Source organism: Maylandia zebra, linkage group LG22 (assembly GCF_041146795.1).
Source record: "Maylandia zebra isolate NMK-2024a linkage group LG22, Mzebra_GT3a, whole genome shotgun sequence".
NCBI lineage: Eukaryota > Metazoa > Chordata > Actinopteri > Cichliformes > Cichlidae > Maylandia > Maylandia zebra.
Window position 1 is genome coordinate 21,212,867 of NC_135187.1, and position 20,283 is coordinate 21,233,149.

General features: G+C 40.1%; 1 protein-coding gene across 2 annotated transcripts in view; it reads left to right on the forward strand.

Annotated features, from left to right (window-relative positions):
* The window catches only part of vps50 (VPS50 EARP/GARPII complex subunit), a 127,609-nt gene that overhangs the window by 26,871 nt on the left and 80,455 nt on the right, over positions 1-20,283 (forward strand). For both annotated transcript variants that reach the window (XM_004547928.3, XM_004547929.3), the window contains exons 5-9: positions 5,857-5,910; positions 11,489-11,559; positions 13,193-13,310; positions 14,268-14,303; positions 14,755-14,837. In XM_004547928.3, coding sequence (XP_004547985.1) covers positions 5,857-5,910; positions 11,489-11,559; positions 13,193-13,310; positions 14,268-14,303; positions 14,755-14,837 — 362 coding nt within the window. The remainder of the gene's footprint in view (positions 1-5,856; positions 5,911-11,488; positions 11,560-13,192; positions 13,311-14,267; positions 14,304-14,754; positions 14,838-20,283) is intronic.

Consider the following 20,283-nt stretch of genomic DNA (forward strand, 5'->3'; position numbering starts at 1 on the left):
TAAAATCCTGTGCCTACGAAAAGCCTTGACCTGTTTATCTGACTCAGTGGCCTGAGTATATTCAACATATCATTTAACCTTGTTTATTTTTAACTAGTTTAAAATCTCAGTTATGACTTTATTTAAGAGACAAGATAAAAGTATAAGAAAAACAGTTTACAGTTATCAGGATTTGCAAAATGCAATGAATCTATGTGAAAATGAATCGCTCAAAAGCTACTTAGAGTCAGTTTTTCTATTAAGGATATAAGACTGAGACGGTGGGTTATAGAGGTGTACAACATCTACTTTTAACAGAGTCTTAAAGAAAGGTTTTGTGCAGAAAAGTCTTAATTTCTCAGACAGACAAGCACCTCATCCTAAATGTGAGGCATGGGGGAGGAAGCATCGTGGTTTGGAGCTGCTTTGGCTCCTCAGAGGAAATCAAAAATGATTTCATATATTTTCAGAGGAGAATGTCAGGGCAGCAGACCTGAACCTTTAGAGAGGTTACGCTACCTGACAAAACAGAAATATAACAATGATGACAATGAAGTCATATTAATGAATGATGATTTTAACCCAACTGATATCCCCAACATACCAGGGATCTGTAAACTGTTCTGTAGAGAGGATTGACCCTGACATCTCCTCCGTCGTTGTGCCAGTCTCATTAACTTCTGATGGAGGTTGTTGCTCCTAATAGAGGTTCTATAAGTTATTAAATTCAAAAGTTCTGTTTCTAACAAATACCCTATTAATCATTTTGATAGGAAAAAAAGTAAAAGTCATTGTGGATTTAATACCTTTGCAGATATATGTATCCTTTACTATTCCTTTTAAGAATTAAGACAAATTCCTACACGGAAAATAGATAGATGGAAATCTCTTCCTACCTTACATGAATAATGATTATCTGTACTTTTTGGCTTTTTCTTTTTAATGTAATGTTAAAGCCATAAAAAGTGCACCTGTCAGTTCTAGTCTTGCTAAAGTTGTAGGAGGTTATTTGGCATTTTAAAACATGGAGCCAGTGCAATATTCGTCCATCTTGTTGGGTTAAAGAAACGAAACACTTTTTCAGTGGTAAATTAAGGTTGTTGGAGTATCGGGGTGTGTGTGTGATTGATTTCATGTTTTGATTTGGTTCAGTGTGGCGAGTTCAAAGACTTGTTTGGCAGTAAAATCGATGTTACCTTATGCAAATTAGATGCAAGCTTTGAAACATGCTGCCGGAGCACAGCTTAAAGGACTGCGTCATTTTCCACACTTTGGAAGAATTTCTGAGACAATGTACAGCAGAAGTTGCAAAGTTGTTCTGTGAAGTCATGCATATGCATGAACTTTGTGTTGTGGGTCTCTGCAGCCAATTTTGTTAAGACTATTTCTAAAGGTGGGCAGTGTGTGTGCACTCTCTGACTCTCCTAGTCACACGTGCACACGTCCATGCTCATGCAATCATCAGCATGTGAAATAGGGCATTGCACTTTGAAGGGGCGATAATAGTGCTTTTGAGATGTTCAGCATAAAGCTGTCCTGCGATGGCTGATACCGTGGATAGGCTCCACACCTTATTTATAACACTTGGCTGTAAGCTTAAGTGCGAGCTTGAGTTAGTGCGGAGCAGGGGGTCGAGTACAAGAGCTGAAAGTAACAGTACTGTACGGGTAACTGTGTTTGCCATTGACGCAGGAGATGTGTGAAGAACTGCTGCAGCGACTCTATTTATGTGAATGATCTGCTGCAGGGTGAAGCAAACTTTCTGTGGTTTCATGGGTGAGAACAACTGCCCCGTTCCTCTGCCACAGTGTCCAAGCTTAATTGGCATCTGTGACACGCAGCTGGCCCACAGAGGCTCGTCTCACAGCTAATTGCCTTTTCGTGCTGCGAGACTTCAGCCCATACGCAAAAATGTCAGGGTTCAGATATGTGATCTGCCGGTGCTTTTTCTCATCATTTGAATGTAGCACACAAATGCTGAAAGGCCTTAATTAAAGTGGACGCTCATGCTTGCTCATACATCTAAGGCCTTCATCAAATCCTATCAAAAATTTGAAAAGTAATTCCTCCTCCAAATCAAGGCCTTGAAAGTTTGCAGTAACTTGTCAGTGTGTAATAAAGTACAAATATGCATGACCAGTGCTTAAAGAAACGGCTTAAATGTGGTACCATATAATTTTATATTGCTCTTCCCATCTATCTGAAAGTGGCTTGCTTTTTAGGAATGTAGGCAGAGTTGATATTAGCAATGCGAACGAACATTCTCCATTTTTAATGAAACATGAAAGCTTGAAATGAATTCCCCTCCTGCAGCACTTATGAATTCTGTTCCTCAGCTCAGTTTTTAAAATGTTGCCAGTCCCTGCCTTACTGCCTTATTGCTCTCCATGTGTGCATCAGGTTTTAGAGGTGTCCTGCTGTGGGAAAAAGGATGTTTCAGGTAGAGCATTAAAAGGACCGCAGATGGTTATAAAGCAGTTAGTGCTGTTTTTTGTTTTTTTTTTTAAAAAGAAAAAGACATTTGCCTCCATTTAGTAGCCTGACTGACAGAATACATTATAAAAGGCACTGAATGTGTTTGGAACAAAATCCATCTATAAGCAAGTGTCACTACATGACAACCATTCATTATTTTGGAGTAAGAAGCCCAAGTCCCTATTGAAATCAGTCAAATTGGGAAAAGAGACACAAATTTAGGTTCAGTTGTCATCAGGACCAAAAATAAAAACAAAACACTGTTTATCTGCTCAGTGGCCTGATTATATTCAGCATATAAGAGCTTAACATACTTAGTGTCTTTAACCCACGTTTAAAAGCTTGTTTCCCCTGCAGGTTATGCTCCTGCTGCTCAGAGATGGATCACGTTAAGGCTTCATTATTGGTTGAGTCCATCTAGCCAATGCAATAAACATGTCCAGCTCATTCTACAAAGCACTGAGCAAATGCTATGTATGCAGTTACACCGACTGTATAAAAAAGACGGATGTACCCTAGTGGTTTCTAGACTGAGCCTTTTTGGTAGTTTAATGACAGCATTTGAGATCTTACCGTGTTAGTTTTTTTTTAAGCAAAAAGTGTCGATATTTAGACCGGACGGCGAGGTGCTTGGTTATCTGCTAGTATTTGCCAGTTTGTTTGGGCCTCGTCAGTTATTGGCACTTCCACCTTGCCTTCACTTTTCATACACTAGAGCAGTGGTGTCAAACATAAGCCCTGGGGCCCACAATCGGCCTTCAATCTTCAATCTGGACCATTGGATGGCTTTGAAAAACGTGAAGGGAGAGACCAGTTTTAGACTCTGAACTGTATTTTCACAACTTTTCCTGCCGATAATGAATTCCCCCATGGTCATGCACAATACACCAAAGTAATTAAATGATAAATTTCAGTAATTTTACACATTTAATACTTACAGTTTAAACCTCAAGAGTCATGCTGACAAGTTTCTTTCATTTACCAAAGCAGCGTTTCTTTATGTAGAAACACTGAGCTCCAAAATGTTAAAATTGCTCTTCTTTGTCTTATATGAAGTCATTTCATTGATTAAATGTCTAGTTACACATCTTTACACTGACAGAGTTTTACCAGAGATCAAAGTGGGCTGTTTGTGGCTGGCGATGGAAAATAAATTTGACATCCCTGCCCTAGAGGTTGCCGCTTTTTAGGAATACAGGCTAAGAGAAACATTTTTGCAGCTATACAGAAGAAACAATTGTAAATCTGTCATGCGTCAGTGCCGTACCATGATTGGCTCCTGGTGTGGCTTTGATTAGCTCTTTAGCATCTTTTTCTCCTGTGAATTTTTTTTCCCTGTTGTTTGGTATTTTTTGGGGGCGTATTGCTTGTGTGAGAGAGCAGGCTGCTTTCCACCCCCACCCATCCAAGGTTAAATATGGTTTTATAAGACTGAGAAACCCTCGCAGTTTATTTTACTTTAGCTAGCCTTAATCAGGAAACTGACTCATATGCCTCAACTATACAGCATTTGGTATAATTATCACATGTTTGTATTTATCTGCAATACACCATATTTACTGTATTTTTAGTATACAGCTTTCTTTACAATGATTTGGTGTCTCTGTTAGCTTTTTCTAACAGAGTATGTATATGTGTGAGTTTCTGTGTAAAGTCTCTGAACCTCATATGTTTATACCAGTTGTTGTTGTTATTATTATTATTCTACCACTATAAATGCCGACCATGTTTATATGAGTTGATTATCATTCATTTTCGACCGCTAGATTTGGATAGTATTTACTCCAAGCACCGTTACTGCTTTGCAGCCCAGTTACTGCACAATTAACCTCCATTAGAGCAAGCTGAGATTTAATGACTCTGGCCTTGTGGCTTAGGTAGGAGGGTTTGGGTACTCATAGCTGTTTTTCATTCAACAAAAAAATAGAAAGAAGTTTAGAATTGAATCAGTGAAATGCCAATAGGTGGCGTTATAGCATTATTTTGGGATAGGTTCGTGAGTGGTTAAGGGGGTTATTCTGGGCTCACATTAATACGTTACCTCACTGTTTTCTGTGTCTCCACCATTTTCTTGCCACATTTGTTGCGCCTCTTCTGAGTACTGAATAATTTTTCCTTGGTGAACAATTTATGCATACATTTAAATCTTAATAGAGGCACACACACACACACACACATGCACACACATGCTTTAACCCTGCTGAAGGAGCCGCTTCAGCTGAGCTGCGTTTCCCATCTGTTCAGGTCTCCGGTTTGCTACCACGCATACTTAACACACTTTGAAATGTCATCCCCACCCATAGCCTCATCTGCCGCGTATCAGCACATACAAAAACCTCCTCGCTACCTCGACTACTCGTGCTTATTCTCTTCTCCTGTAAAACTCCACTTGGTGCGTGCTGGCTTATGTAGTTGCACGGTAAATGGAAGAGAGGTTGCTTACTGTGAGCGGGAGAGAGATTGGTTGGGTGCTGCATAAGCGATTGTCCTTTGCTGTTATAATGAGCAGCAGTATTAAGAGATCATGTATCTGTAGTCAGGTTTTAAAAAAAATCCAAAGTTAAGTTGCTTAGTATTGAAATTACTGCTTTTTTTGTAAACGTGTTGCTGGATAAACTTCTTGTAGCACGTTGTTGGATGATATCCTGTGACACCTATGACATCTTGAGCTCGGAGAGAGCACGTGCTACAAACTGGGGGCATGGAGTTCAAAACATGTGGTGCTTAACAGCGATAGTCATGCACATACACTCCTTAATGCTTGAAAATATTTAATTGAAGGCATTTTGACAACTAAACAGGATAAATAAACTTGAGTGGACCCCACCTTGTTCATTCAGTGTGACCTTGTTTGTCTGATCCTTCAGTGTGGATGAAGCTATTCATTTTCCATTGGCCTGCTGTGTTCCTCACTTTTTCCCCTTTCTCCACTAAAAGTTGTGATGGGCGTCACACGTAGCAGAGGTGGGTCAGCCTGATCTCATGACCTCCTTTAATGCTGTGTTTTGTACCATATGGGCGCAAGCTTTTTCAGTAATTACAGTTTCACCTTAGCTGTAAATCAAAGGCATACAGAGGGGAACACAAGAAATCACAAAGGGAAATGAGGAAAGGGAGAGTTCTCTCAGAGAAACAAGAGTTACGTTATTGAGAAGGACGATGAATGAAATGAAACGGAGAATGCGAGACACTCCCTTTAAAAGGATTCAGCTGCGTAGAGCCAGAGATGCAGACATCCCTGATTGTTATTCTCAGCCCAACCTCAATAGCGAGATTGCGTGGCCTAAACAGTTTCTGTGGGGTGACATTTGGGAAGAACATCAAAAAGTCTTCATTCATTCTTCTTTTTTTCATTTTTTAAATTCTACTTTTCACGTTTATCGTCTCTTTCTTTGTCTTCAGGTTTCCAAAAAGGTCGCCGATCTCATTCTGGAGAAACAGCCTGCTTATGTGAAGGTAAGCCTCCAGTGTAGGCTCAAAACCACGCTGAATAACGTGCTCTGTATTCCAGCTCCTGACGTTTAATTCCAAAACACATCAGTCACTGTTTAAAGTGACGTCTTTTCTCAGCCTATGAGATGCGATAATTGGACGTAGTTATTTTGACGCTGTGGGGTTGTCAGTAGATGTGTTTCTGTGAATGTGTCATCTAAATACGCCAGCAACGATGATGACTGAATTTTGGTAACCATGGCAATAAGAAATCTAAATCCATTCACGGATAAAGAAAACGGAGGGGGGAGCATTCTAGTTTTAATGCAGAACGTAGTTGGGATGTGAATGAAAACTTAAGTCTATAAAACCCCTTCTTTGGTCACCTAGTGATGAAGGTCCTCCTATAAAGACGGCCTGGTTTGCGTGGGGTGGGTTCCATGTGATGGCAATCTTAGGCAATCGATGTGGGGGTTGACGTAGAACAAGACCTCCAAAGCGCACACGCTGGTCAGTCACAATGTCCTGGAGGGGACGTGTGGCAGTTTGACGATGTACTTGACCCCCGGGATCCGTCTTAGCCATCGCTGCTGGGCCACATTGAGTCTTTTGGCGATTCTGGCTGATGCTTTCCACGTCTCACAAACGTAGATCGCGGTAGGTATAACGATGGAGTTGAGCAGTTGAATCTTCGTCGCCAGAACGATCTTTCAAAGTGTGCTTACGGATCAGTGGAAAGAAGACCAAGGTCATGAGGATAGGCTATGTGACAACACAGGACCCCATTATGGTAGGATTGCAACCACTGGAGGAAGTGAATCAGTTCACCTACCTGGGCAGCATCCTGGCAAGTGAAGAAGGCAGAGCTGGCTGTCAACTAATCGAAAGGTCAGCGGTTTGATCCCCAGCTCCTCTAGGCCACACATCAAGATAGCCTTGGGCAAGATACAAAACACCCAATTGATTGTGTATTATAGATAAAAGTAAATATTAATATAAAACTTAAAAGCCAGTTGAAACCATTGTCAATACGTCTATCTCTTAAATAGCCTCGGTTTCTAGCATGTGTCAAAATCAGTGTTTTCACTGAGGTTATCTTGTTTTCAGATGTTTGGTATGGTCAAGTATATTTATATAGCACATTTAAAACAGAGTTGACAAATGTGCTGTATATTAAAAGTATTTAGCCCAAAGAGAAAAATTGGACTAAAACTCCAGAAAAAATGAACACAGTACTCAAATATGCAGTCGCAGGGAATACCAAGCATTTATCCTGGCCAAACAGCAGATGACTGACAGCTTTACTGTGCTATCTAGTGAAACTGGACTGAGATCACTGGCATTGTGAAGCCATCTGAAGGTCGGCCTATGAATAGTAAATTGATCATTATTTTCGCAACCCTCCCTGTGACTCTGCAAAGTCACGATAACAGCAGAGTTTATTAGCAGACACTGGCAGAGGTTTCAGTGCAGCGTTTCCATTCACCCATCCCAACTCGCATTCAGTCAGCCTACAGCCCTCTGGATTTTTCAGGGAGATTCCATATTCACCACCTGAACATCATAAAGCGAAGGATGATGGGGTTCTAGTCTCAGTCAGAAAGATTCGGAGACTAATATAAGCCATCGTGCTGGTCTCTTGATTTACTCATATCTTAGAGTATCTACACTACAATAGGAACAGAGGTTTCTCTCCTGTGTTCTTGAACGTTTTTCTTAATTTTTTTTCCTCTCGTGTGATATTTCATCAAAAATGTTGCACAGAAACACACAACCTAAGGGTACAATGCCACTACTCCCCAGCGCTTGCTGTGTGCAAGACATCAAAGGGCACACAAATTGCACAGACACGTACGCTCATGCCTCAGTGCTTGAAATGAAGGGCTGATAAGCTCGTGATGTGATTCATAGCTATATAGTGACTAACATCTCTCACTGCTATTGGTGTCCTCCAGCGACACATGGCCTCCGCTTGCACTCGAATGTAATATGGCTTCTTCTTCGTGTTGACGGATACTTGGACAGCCAAGCCAATATCACTAATTCATGCGTTTGTAATTCTTTCATAGTGTTTTTTTTTGTTAATATGCTCAGATTTTCCTGCAATGTTTTTTTTTCTTCTTTGTGTAGATATAACATTTTCTGTGAGGTCAAGGTGTTTCCAATTAAATTGCCATATTGATAAAACGGGCTGCCGGGTGGTTTGAAATAAGTGCCCGCTCTTATCTCGTCAGCTTTAAACAGTTTTGGATTGAGTGGCCAAACTGCATGACCCTTAGGCTTGTCAGGAAGGGGAGATTACTTTGCTGCAAACCTGGCTGTAATAAATCTGCAGGTAGCCCTGACCAGGTCACTCAGCACTGCTGCAAACAAATGGATTACACTGGTAGTCCGTCATTTTCCTCTGGAACCACTTATTTATCAAAATTACTGTTTTCTCTTCTTTGTTTTTGCCTTTACTTCCAATTCCCTTGAAGATTTGTAATTTACCCAAGTCTGATGGTCTTACTGTGGGCTTCTTCCACTGGCAGGACTAGAATCTGGTAAGAAATATATCTGCCAGCAGGATTAGTGTCTCTAGAAATCTGCAGGTATGGTCACATACCCTTTAGATAATCATGTGTGAATGTGGAGCTGTGTGAGCCTGCACTTATATTTCCTAACTTTGCTTCCCAGTGACCTTAATACTACAAAGTGAACCGGTCCAGGCCAAAAACAGCAGCATCATTAGGATGTATAAGCAGGATAGGTAACGCTGAGCCAGTGCGAAGTCAGTGTGCGTGCTGGTGGTGGGGGTCACAGAATAACCTCTTACGAATATATGAATAGAGAAGCTTTGGAAAAATATCCCTTGTGACTAACTACCTCCTTCTCCTTAACCTTTGCTACCGACACCCACAGAGCTGTGTTTGTGGATGCCGTTGTAGTCAGACCGTATGGTGTGACTGCATTAGAGTCATCTCACTTTTCCTGTTTATGTACAGTACATAGAAATGTACAGTAAAACATGTTTTTTCCCCCTTCCATTCAAACCAGCTGTGCAACCTTTTTTTATCTGTTAAAACCTGCCCGGCCATTTGTCAGAGCCCACCACTGTGCACAGTTAGTGCATCTCCTCTTGCACAAGCTAAGCTGATTGAGCCCTCTGTCAGGTTAAGTGTAGCTTACAGATAAGGTAGACAGCTCGGAGCTGTGGTGTAACAACAAATTGGAGCCTCGGGCTACATACTGAGCGCTCATTGTGTGGAGTGTGCGTGTGTGTGTGTGTGTCTGAAAAAGTATGTGTGTTTCTGGTTGAACCTGTATGTGTGAGCATTCAAGCTGTCTTTGTGCTTCCCCGTGTAATCCACAGGTAACAGAATGCATCAGCACCTTTGTACTAGCTCACTGTGGCATTTGTTTAACTGCAATAACTGTTGAGTGCGGTATTACTTTATCTTGATAATGATCACCAATATATGGCATAGAGGATGGTAGATACTGGAACACAGGTGATTAGGGTTCATGGGTTCATCATTGACCTGATTTTCCAACAAGTGCACATATCCTGTTATTATATAGACAGTGTATTTTAACTTGCCATTATCTTTGGGAGTAAAAAGAGAGATTTTAGCTGTGAGAGTGATGTCTGTAACTGAAACTGCACGATCCCCTTCGGTGTGAACATTCGGATGAGTCTGGCTTCAATAAATGTTGCTTACGGTTGTTCGCCTGCGCTGCTCCCAGCGCATGAATCTATTTGTTCCAGTCAGTTTTTCAGTTACACCTGAGGTAAACCTGCTGAGTCATCCAAATCCCAGCTCATTCCTACATCTTAGGGCAAGTTCTGAGGACATATTTTAAAGTATAACCGAATTACACGCAAATGCTACACTGGTACCTGCTATTTTTAACCTGCTGCTTATGAATTTATCATTAAGAAATACTCAGATACTTGGTGACTCATACATGTTTGAGAATAAAGATCAGAGAAATCAGCGTTAGTGTTATAATGAGCTTAAATTTTTTTTGCTTTACTGAAAAAAACTAAATTTTAGTTGAATTTTTTATAATGTTGGGTATTGCAGTACCTGGCACTAATGGTATTATCACAACCAAACACTGATCATGTATGGTTTAATTGGATTGGCTGAGAAACACTAGAATGCAATGGAAAAAGACAAAAAGCTCTTATTAAGACTTTCCTGGCACCTACACACCAAATTTGATACAATACATTGTAACAGCTCTGGCTTGAAGCTTCTACATTTTCAGTTATTGTTGATTTTTGTCAATGAGGTGATAATGTTACTTTATGCTGATTGTTGAGGGCCCTGTGGATGGTGGAAGTGCACTGGACTTTAAAAGTCCACTGTTGGCCTCGGCACGGATTTAATTTTCATAGAAATGTTCAAAATACACTTTTTTGGTATTTATATCCTGACACATGAATGGTGTCTTATATTCACCCAGAAAAACATCCATATCACATGGTGTACGTACCTTAAGAGAAACCTCTGACTATTACATGAGCCCTTGCAAAGTGTTATGAGGACTTGACAAGGTCTTTGTCAACACTCAAGATCATAAGGGCAGATCTGTTTGAATCGGCTTATTGTTCTCGTACCCACAGCTGAAGTGCCTCTTTGGTGTTGTTGGTTTATTTTTAATGACCGTGGAAAATTGAATTTCCCTGGATTATATTCCATTGGTAAAAGGTTGTTTTTTGCCTGACAGTGTTATGAGGATTTTTTCTTTTTGCCAACACTGGACCTTTCTTGTGGAAAAGTAATACAGCATTATAAAAGAGGATCAAACAACAAGCTTCTCCCACCTCAGGCATGACATCTGGCAGATAAAAAAAAAAAAAAAAAAAAAGATAAAAGCACAAAGAAGACAAGGAAAGTCAAAAATACGACAGTAAGCTGTTTGTCCGTTGGCCCTGTATTGGCTAAGGGTGTGCTTGTTCTCAGCCGAGGTCATTCAAGTGGCATAATAACTGCACTCTCGGAGCAAAGTGCTCATTGATCCTTTTCTAAATGTCAACACCGAAGGGAAGGAAGACATTCTCTGATTTTTCTCTGTTTTGAAAGTTATTCTCCTAAACTGTGGTATACTTTGGCTCTGATAAATTTCTTACAATAAGAACATCATTTGTGTTATCTGTCTGTTTGCAACAGAATGTAGATGGAATTTGCTGTTATGTCTTTATGTGCTGGATGGGGGAAGTGATTGTTGTATAGAAAGTATCATAACTGAGCAAGTGTGGTGATGTCTTTATGTCGGTGAGCTTTCAGAACTTTTGTCCAACAATAAACCATCTTGCAATGGGACTACACCAGCCATGATGTCTCTGAGTTCTTAAAGGCTCATGTTAAGGTTCACATCGACATCTTGTTTGGTTGTAATGCTCTCATCTTGAATGCCTACCTGCTGCAGGTGTTGTCTCCATGTTTTTTCATACTGTTGAACAGACAAACAGAGTGAAAAAGGGTGAAAATAAATACCAGCTACAGTGTCACAACTGGTAATAACCCATTTCATTCTAAAGTCTTTTCTTAAAGCACTTAAAGGCATAGTATGTTGCTCTCTCTCTTCTTACCATCTCATTTCTTATTTACAGGAGCTAGAGAGAGTGACGGCGTTACAGACCAACCTGCAGCTGGCAGCAGTCATTTGCACTAATGCAAGGAGGTAATTGCGTTCTGTTACATATCATCTATTCTGAGAAACCTACTCAAACAGCTCATTCAAAGTGCATCTGCATATTAAGTGCTTTCCTCATAACCATAATGGCTTTCATTCAGATATTCTCAGTTTGTTGATGTGGTCACATTTGAGAAATATTTTTGTCTTGTTGTCTTAAAATAAAGTAGCTGTCCAAAACCTGCCACCACACATGATCTGTTCTTTGTTTGTTCGAGCCGCTATGTGGTTTGTGTGGGTGGTATAAGACAAAGCTTTATGCTGCCAATTCCTGAAGGTTTCGATGGACATGTAGCATACAATGCTATGTAACAGTTTCTTTTTATAATAAAGTGTAGATGGACAAGATGTGTTGGGGAAATGGCATCAAAGGTCTTACAGGGCTGGATTGAATCATATGGTTACCCTACCCCTGTCACTCTTTTTAAATTTAAATAATAGACTCTTGTTTCATGGTTATTCCTTTTGAAAGCTCAGATACTCAATTATTTCAGTGATTTGTATAAATAGAAAAAGTCATCTTCAGGTACAAAAGTCTAGGGTCACCTCTTATTTTATTATATTTTACTTCCAGGGTGCCAGAACTTCCTGTTTTTCTTGGCTGCTTGACATTGGCTGCTTTTTCACTCATTTTCAGTCCAGTCCTTTTACCTAACCGTTTTTGGAGTCTCCCTTTTTTTGTTTTTGTTTGTTTGTTCATGAAGCTATTTAGCACTGACCTGAATCACTCAAGCATAAAAACGCTTAAGCGATGAACCAGTGCTGTGTCTAGACATAACCAACGACTTAATAAAGAACCAATTATACATTGTATCTTTAAGCAATTTGTTAGTGGCTTATTTCTTGAATTTAGTCAAAAATATTGCCAAAGGTATAAAATAGTATTTTTGCACCAATAATTCCCAAGGAGCTGTTAGCTGAGAACTTGGCATGTGTCAGCACTGTGTGCTGTGCCCCCTTAATAAGTTAGAGGGAATGGGACAAGTGAAGGACAAAAGAAGAGGTGTGAGGAATAAACTTACTATCTACAGAAAATAAACAGTATATGAAAGTCAGGAAAGGCAAAGGCCTGACAATGGGACCTGAGAGATGCATCTCGCCTTTCAGTTAATCCATCTGCTGTTCACTGAAGCCTCATCAGAAATGGTCTCAGTGGAAGGACGGCTGTCAAGAGGCCATTCTTAAGAAAGGGAAACAAGGAAAAAAGGCTGATCTATGTCAAATTACACAAGACCTGGACTCAAAATCAGTGTCAACAGATGTTATGGAGTGATGAATACAAATGAGACAGTTTTGGTTCAAATTGTTGCCATTAAGTATGTAGGAGGTCACGAGAGAGGTACTATCTATAGAGGTGTCATAGTTTTGGCTGCATTTCAGCCAGCAGTGATTTGGGACCTTGTCAGATTTTATGGAATTATGAGTTATAAGCTTAGACCTCAAGATCTTTACTCAGCACTGAAAGCATAACAAAATAATGGTGCATTCATCTATTACTCTTAAAGTCTACTACTACCTGGGCTATGGTTCTGTGTGTATATATCTTCTCTTGTGCTGCTTACCGTCTTGTTTTTGACCTCTGAATACTTGGTAACATTGACCTGAGACTTCTTCTGCGAAGGCAACTGAGTGTGGCAAAGGAGGGATTCACCGAGGCCAGCCTCGGTCTCCTGGCCAATCAGAGAAGGCGACAACTGCTAACAGGCCTGCTCAAGTCTCTGAGGACCATCAAGACCCTGGTAAAGTTAACTCACATGGTTTACTATGCAGCTTTTTTTTTGGGGGGGGGGGAGACCAGGGAGCAACCACGGAGCAACCACAAGTTTCTGTGTTTCAGCAGCTGCTAACAAGCACTACATGTTAACAGTGATGTATTGACCAGTGAGCATGGAATAGACTATCAATGAATTTAAGTGACTTCGCTGTTGTAGTTGAATATATCTGTGGTTGGGTAATGAGTTGAGCTCATGTCACCTTTGAAGGGGGCAACGAGGTGCCTTAACAAACATGAAGTTTCAGGTGTATATGTGGAGAGGGTGCTTTGCGCTCGCATATTTAGGTGCTCAAATTGCATCCTACATACAAAAAGTTGAGCTCGACTTCTAATCATTCTTCAACAATTCAACAATTCTCAGTATCACACATCAGTGATCTTTAATTGGTTCTTGAGGTCATCCTGCAAGGATTCATTCTGTTGTTTTGGTTAATTCAACTTTCAACATTGTAAATTCTGACTTTTGTCTTGGTGCTGTCCTTTGAATTACTCTAGTAATGAATACATTTTTCTGTGCACTATTTTCTTTCTACTCTTTTTATTTACTAATGTGTATTGGTTGACCTGCAAAATCATTTAAGTATGATGTAGTCCTCTGATTCTGACTGACCTACATCGCTCTGAAATAACTTCATAAACACAGTGTGATGTTACTGTTAACAAATAAATGCAGTCTTCAGTAATCACTGCAACAGTTTCTCTACACATGATTTAAAATTAAGCTGGGAGTTAATCAGACATGCTCTCTTTTAATCACTTTAATCATTTGCTCACACTGTAATCAGAAAAATATGCTGCCAACATGATCACAGCAGGAAAGCGCAGAGCAAGTTTGAATAGATTATTAGTTCGTATTGTGTCCTCTTAGGTATTTGATGCTGTATTCATGTGTTTTTCTGCTTGTCATTGCTCCCCCTCACAGCAAAGAACAGATGTAAGACTCAGCGAGATGCTTGAGGTATAGTAATCCCTACACGCGCACACGCGCACACACACACACACACACACACACACACACACACACACACACACACACGCTCTGTGTTATTAATTGACAGTAAAAGGTCAAACATCAGTGGGGATTCAACATTGAAAGCAAAACCCACACAAACATGAGAGACAAATACAAATCTATATGTGCTGTTAAGGTCAGCAGTACAGTATATGGAATAGATTTCACTGCCACTGTGTGTAATCCTTGGTTATTTGCAGAGTACCTGCTGTTATAAGCATTTTAAGAAAATTGTAGTATTAGACTGGATCAGAATCGTAAATCTATAGTAAACCATCATCCACAGCTTTCACCTGGTGTGATTATGGACTAGTTTTTCCATTAAGCCACACTGAAAATCCTATATTTTTGTGTCATGTAACATGCATTAAACATTATAACTCCTCTGGTTCTTTAGGAGGAAGATTATCCAGGTGCAATCCAGCTGTGTCTGGAATGTCAGAAGGCCGCCAGCACCTTTAAACACTACAGCTGCATCAGGTAGAGTACGAGCAGATTGATAGAGTGATATGTTACCGTATCCAGCGGGAGTAGGCATCGACTTCATTTTTCTGTCTGGAAAATATTTTGTTATGAATATGATTTTCATGAGTTATGCTGTTGTTTTACATCTTCCATTGTCAATTCTTATTTGGGGTAGAAGAAATTTAGAGATTGACCTGATTTTAAAATATTGATTGGTTTCTCTTGAAATGTGTCTTTTTTTTCATGGCTGGAATCGAATTGCTCTGGTGTAAGACGTAGCATTAACAGGGCTTGTTATGTCCCCTTGTTTGCATTAGGTGTGATATCACAGTAGTTTCTAAAAGTTTTAACCCTCCAAAGACATTATTAGTGCGCTGATATTTCAATCTGAACCAGAACATCTTTACTTCAGCCACAGTTTTCTTTTTAAACATTTGGTTTGGTGTTTTTGGCGAGCTTTAATTCTGAAGTCCTCAGATTGGAAAACACATATTACCAGTTACAGGCAGGAAGCGTGAAGGTTGTGCCACAGAGATAGTTAGACTGGAAAAACTTATCAGAGGTGGTGACAAATGTAAAGCAATGAGTAGCTTCTTTATTTTTACGCTCTCCTTTTTTTAAAATGTAAGAGTGAGATTTGAAAAGCTTTAGGGATGATTGTTGCAGAGAAAACGGGAAATATAGTGAATACTTGACGGTTTGTAGCTGGGTGTTCAGACCTTTTTATGCATTGACAGATTGATCCGGGATGCCAGAGAGATGAATAATGATCATCTCCACCCATTTCACCTGCCCACGGATCCATCTTTTTGTTTTCCTTTTTAGTCAGTTTCTTGACAGTCACGGCTAATGGCTGTCCCTCCCTGAGCCTGGTTCTGCTGGAGTTTTCTTCCTGCTAAAAGGGAGTTTTTCCTTCCCACTTTGGCTGGTTTTCTTTGTATTATTGTAGGGTATTTAAATTTGGTGCCCTATACATAAAATGGAATTGAACTGAAAAATTGTGTCTGTAAATTGTATTACGGGACACTGTGTTCCTAACAGCCTGTTGCAAAACACATAATTTCTTTAGATTGTCAAAGATAACACAGTTTGATAGATATAAAAGATTATTTTTTTGAACCATGGAGGTTCAACATGTCAGGCCAAAAAAAATCCCCCCAAAATAACTACATACAACAGAGGGACAGTATCTGAAAGACATATCGTTAAGGAACAGAAAAAAATGCAGTGAAAGATTCCCATTGCCTTTGCAAACATGCACATGCAGATTTTATTTTATATCCCACAATGTCTTAACACAGTGGAGCAGAAAACAAAGGCAGCCTCGTTGTGATGCCAGAATGACAACCTGACTGTTGGGAAATGGTGATCAATAAGGCGGCGTTATGCAGAAGGGATTGTTTTGGTGTGGAAAAATCCTCCCACTGTCCCCTCCCGCCTGCAGCTGCCGCCTATACATGTAGCTATCACCCCTGTTTCCACCGTCATTAATTTATCATCATTGCAGTTTCATTTCGAAAGTGATGCTCTTTAAATGTGCTCGACTGTGGGTGCGTGGATTAGACCTTGCACCATTTGCCACCAGTGTCAACACCCACCACAAGAAGCCTATCAGTGCAGTAACTTGTTTGTGATCATCGTAAAACTTGTTCTAGCAGTGGAAGTTTGCTTGCTCTTCACACTCGTGCTGTTTTTTAAATTCTTCCACTGTTTCTTCCTCCTCAGTGGATGCAGTTTATAACATGGGTACACTGATTACACATCTGTCATGCTGCGCAGTAACAAACTGCACTTTCTGTCCATACCCCTTAGGCGGCCCGTTGCCCGTCTGCTACACTTCCATTTAACCTTGTAGCGATGCTTTTCCATTGATTGCTGAAGGTTGTACATTTGTCATGCCCACTCTTCGTTTGACTCCATTTGTTCCTTACCCTTTAAAAGTCAATATCGTCTGCCCATGAAGGTACTTAAACGGCTGTCTTGGTCCATTTTCTTCAGGCAGCTTAAGGACCCCATGTGTCCAGCATTGTATTCACGAAATGTGAACTCCGCTGTGATCTTAGAATTACAAAGGCGGTGTCTAGTCTGAGCTTGTGTGTGTGTTTTCTTCTGTCAAAGTAAAATTATTGGACTATTACACAATTAAGGTATGTCGTGCATATAATTATAAATGCCTGCTGCCATCATGATTCTGCAGAAATAGAAAGATTGTGCTAGATGTGTTTGTTTTATTGTGCAGGAGAAGTACAGCTCAGCATGTGAACAGTTTAGAGCAGCCTGCCCAACATCAGCAAGCAAGCGTCACGAGTAATAGTGTGTCACTTGAATTTGTGTTTTCTTGCTATGCTTTAGAGATCATGATAAAGGGGTACCCCCACCCCCTACCCCCCGAGCATATTCAGAGTCAGCTCAGTTTCTTTGGTCCGATGGATGTTTTTTGGGGGTTTTTTTTGTAGTTTCCCTGCCCATTTCTGTATTTGTGGCTTGTTACTTTTTCTGGTGCTTTATAAGTTTGGAAGGAAGATGATAAAGGCGACCAACCCCGTTCCCTTACTGACAAGACTTGACACCTTAATATGTACCAATAACGATGTCTGGATTTGTCCAAGGGTGTCCATAGTAACCTGTGTAGGCGGAGATCACTCGGACTTCTGACGTACACGTAGTCATTTTGTTCTGGATGCCTGAAATATGACAGAAACCACTCAGTTTCCACTAGGTTACCCCTAGTAGGCATCCAAGGGGGAAAGAAGTAACATTTTCATTGATTTGTAGCTTGCCCTTTCCAATAATAAGCAGAAAGTATCGATCGTGTCTTAATTTCTCCAGCAAACCAGTTTTAGTGAGACATGTTGTCTCTCTTTAATATTTGGATCTAACTGGGTTTTGATGTTAGCTGCTGTACTAAATACTCAGTTTATCAGATTAATCAGAGCGTATGCATCTGTATCCAAGGTTTGCATAAGTTTTAGTCCGGAAAACAAAGTAATGAATTAACAAAAAGCAAAATAAAAAAGGAAAGTGACTCAGAAATCTGATAAAATTTACAAGCGTTACTGAATAATCCATTACATTGTATCAGCTTTTGGTGTTACCTTGGAGCCAGCAAGTCATAATAGTACCCATGCAGAACTCCAATAAAGACATTAGTTGCAAATACCTCAGGAAATATTACATAAAATCTTGTACCTGAAAAAAATAGTAAAACAAGCTAAGCACATTCTAACAGTCTGACAGGATCAATTTCCCCCGCTGCTTTTCTTTCTAAACTCTTTTATCTTTAAACTGATTCCTACTTACCCTCTTCTCTTTTAGCTTTCCACAAACCTCAGCTGCTTTCTGTCTGGCATAATTCTAGCAACTGCCATCCCCTCTCCCCCATCTTTCACTCTTCCAAGGTCTTTCCCTGCTTCTTTGTTGCCTTTCTACCTGTGTTGTGCAGTGGCTATTATAACTCCAGCAAAAATGTCACTCTCACAAAATCTGAGGATCCTGCAGATCCTTGAAAGCACAACACACATCATCTGTTTTAGTGAGTCATCAAGTCAGTGTGAAGAAACTAGCCCCAAGGCTCTATGGACACCTTTCGCCAGTTATTCGTGAAAATGGGGTGAAAAAAACCCTCCTAAATTCCATCAAACTATGTTTCAATGCTTGTTTTCCCTGCAGGGAACAGATTGCTAATTAGGTTTTTCCTGCTCATCTGTTATTTATGCATTCTGTCTGATCAGCGATGACTGCCAGTATATAGGGAGGAGCTGCATCTGTGCATTAAACCGTATGTACTGGACAGTGACGCATACAGAGGAGAAGGACTGAACAGCAGTAGGTGATTGGCTCTCATTGACTTCTTGTAGATCTCAACAACCAAGAGGTCGAAAATTTTGTGCCAAGTGTGCTTAAGTTAGGCTTAGAAACTCATTTAAGGCTTCAGTAATGTATGATTAAATCAGCCACTTTAGCTCACTGGATATCATGCATTCTGTGTAGATGTATTATTAAAAGTGCAGGTGAGTCCACTGCTGTAAACTAAACCAAAAGACTAAAAAATGACCTAACTGCTGTTCAGGAATTACAGCCATTTCTTTACATGTACTCCCTCATTTTTAGAGTTTTAAACTGAAATGGACAAAATAATTGAATTTTAAATACAAGGATTATTTTTAATACTTGGGTAAAAAATGTAGTCTGTGACTGCTTGAAGTCTTGAACTCATGGACATCACCAAATGCTGTGTTTCCTCACGTGGGATGCTCCGCCAGGCCATAGCTGCTTTTTTATGGGTCTCTCTGCTTTCAGGTTTGTCTTCAGTAACTGAAAAGCTGCTTTATTGGGTTGAGATCAGGTGACTATCACATTCTTTGCTTTGAGAAACTCTTAGGTTGCCTTTGCTGTTTGCTTTGGATATCCACTTGCGCTGTGAAGCACTGAGTTTTGCAGTATTTGGCTGAATATGAGCAGAGAGCATAGCCCTGTCCACTCCACAATTCATTGCTTCTTCTATCAGCAGTCACTTCATCTATAAACACCAGTGACCTGGGTCCACTGGCAGCCATACATGTTTGATAGATGATGTTTTATACTTTGGATCAGGAGCTGTTTCTCTCCTTTTCCATAATTTTCTCATTCTGGTGGAAGTTCATCATGGTTTCATTTGTTCAGATAATTTTTTCCGGACTGTCCAGACTCTTTTAGATGTTTTCTGGCAAATGTTAATCTAACCTTCCTGTTCTTGTTTAACAACTGCACATTGCTACATTTATATTCATGAAGGCGCCTCTTGGTTGTAGACCTTGATAATGATGCACCTACCTCTTTGACAGTATTCCTTACTCGGATGGATGTTGTGAAAGGAAACGATTTGAGCTTGTCCTCTTTTTAAGAATACACTAGATTGTGGATTTGGCTACTCCTAATGTTTTTGCTGTCTCTCTCAAAGGTTTATTTAGTAAATGGAGGCCTCCTTCACTTGTACTAACATGTCTTTCAACCTTATATCAAGAGTTCCTGTGAACAGCTACGAAATGCAAGTTCAACACTTGGGATCAACTCCAGATCTTTTATCTGCCTAATTTGTCTTAATGTAGTGAGATAACCTGGCCAAGAAACCTGTGTGTCAGTCAGCTTTCTAGCTACTTTAAAGCCTCTGAAAATGGAGAGCTATGTATAAAAATAGCTGTAATTTTTAAACAGTTAATGCACTATCCTTTAAAAACCCTTTGAATCAAAGCTGAAAGTCTGCACTTCAGTCAGATATTGATTATTTGATTTAAATGTGGTGTGCAGAGGCAAAATCTACTAAAATTGTCTTTGTCCAAAAACTTGGACAAACTTGCAGAAGTTTGCAGCTAGCAAGGTAGACAGCCAAGGTACACACTGAAAACAGCTTCTGTGTTTGGTGATATTTGAGGTCTGCCACTAAAGAAAAAAGCAACCGAGGTTGTGCTCGCGTCAGCCTACA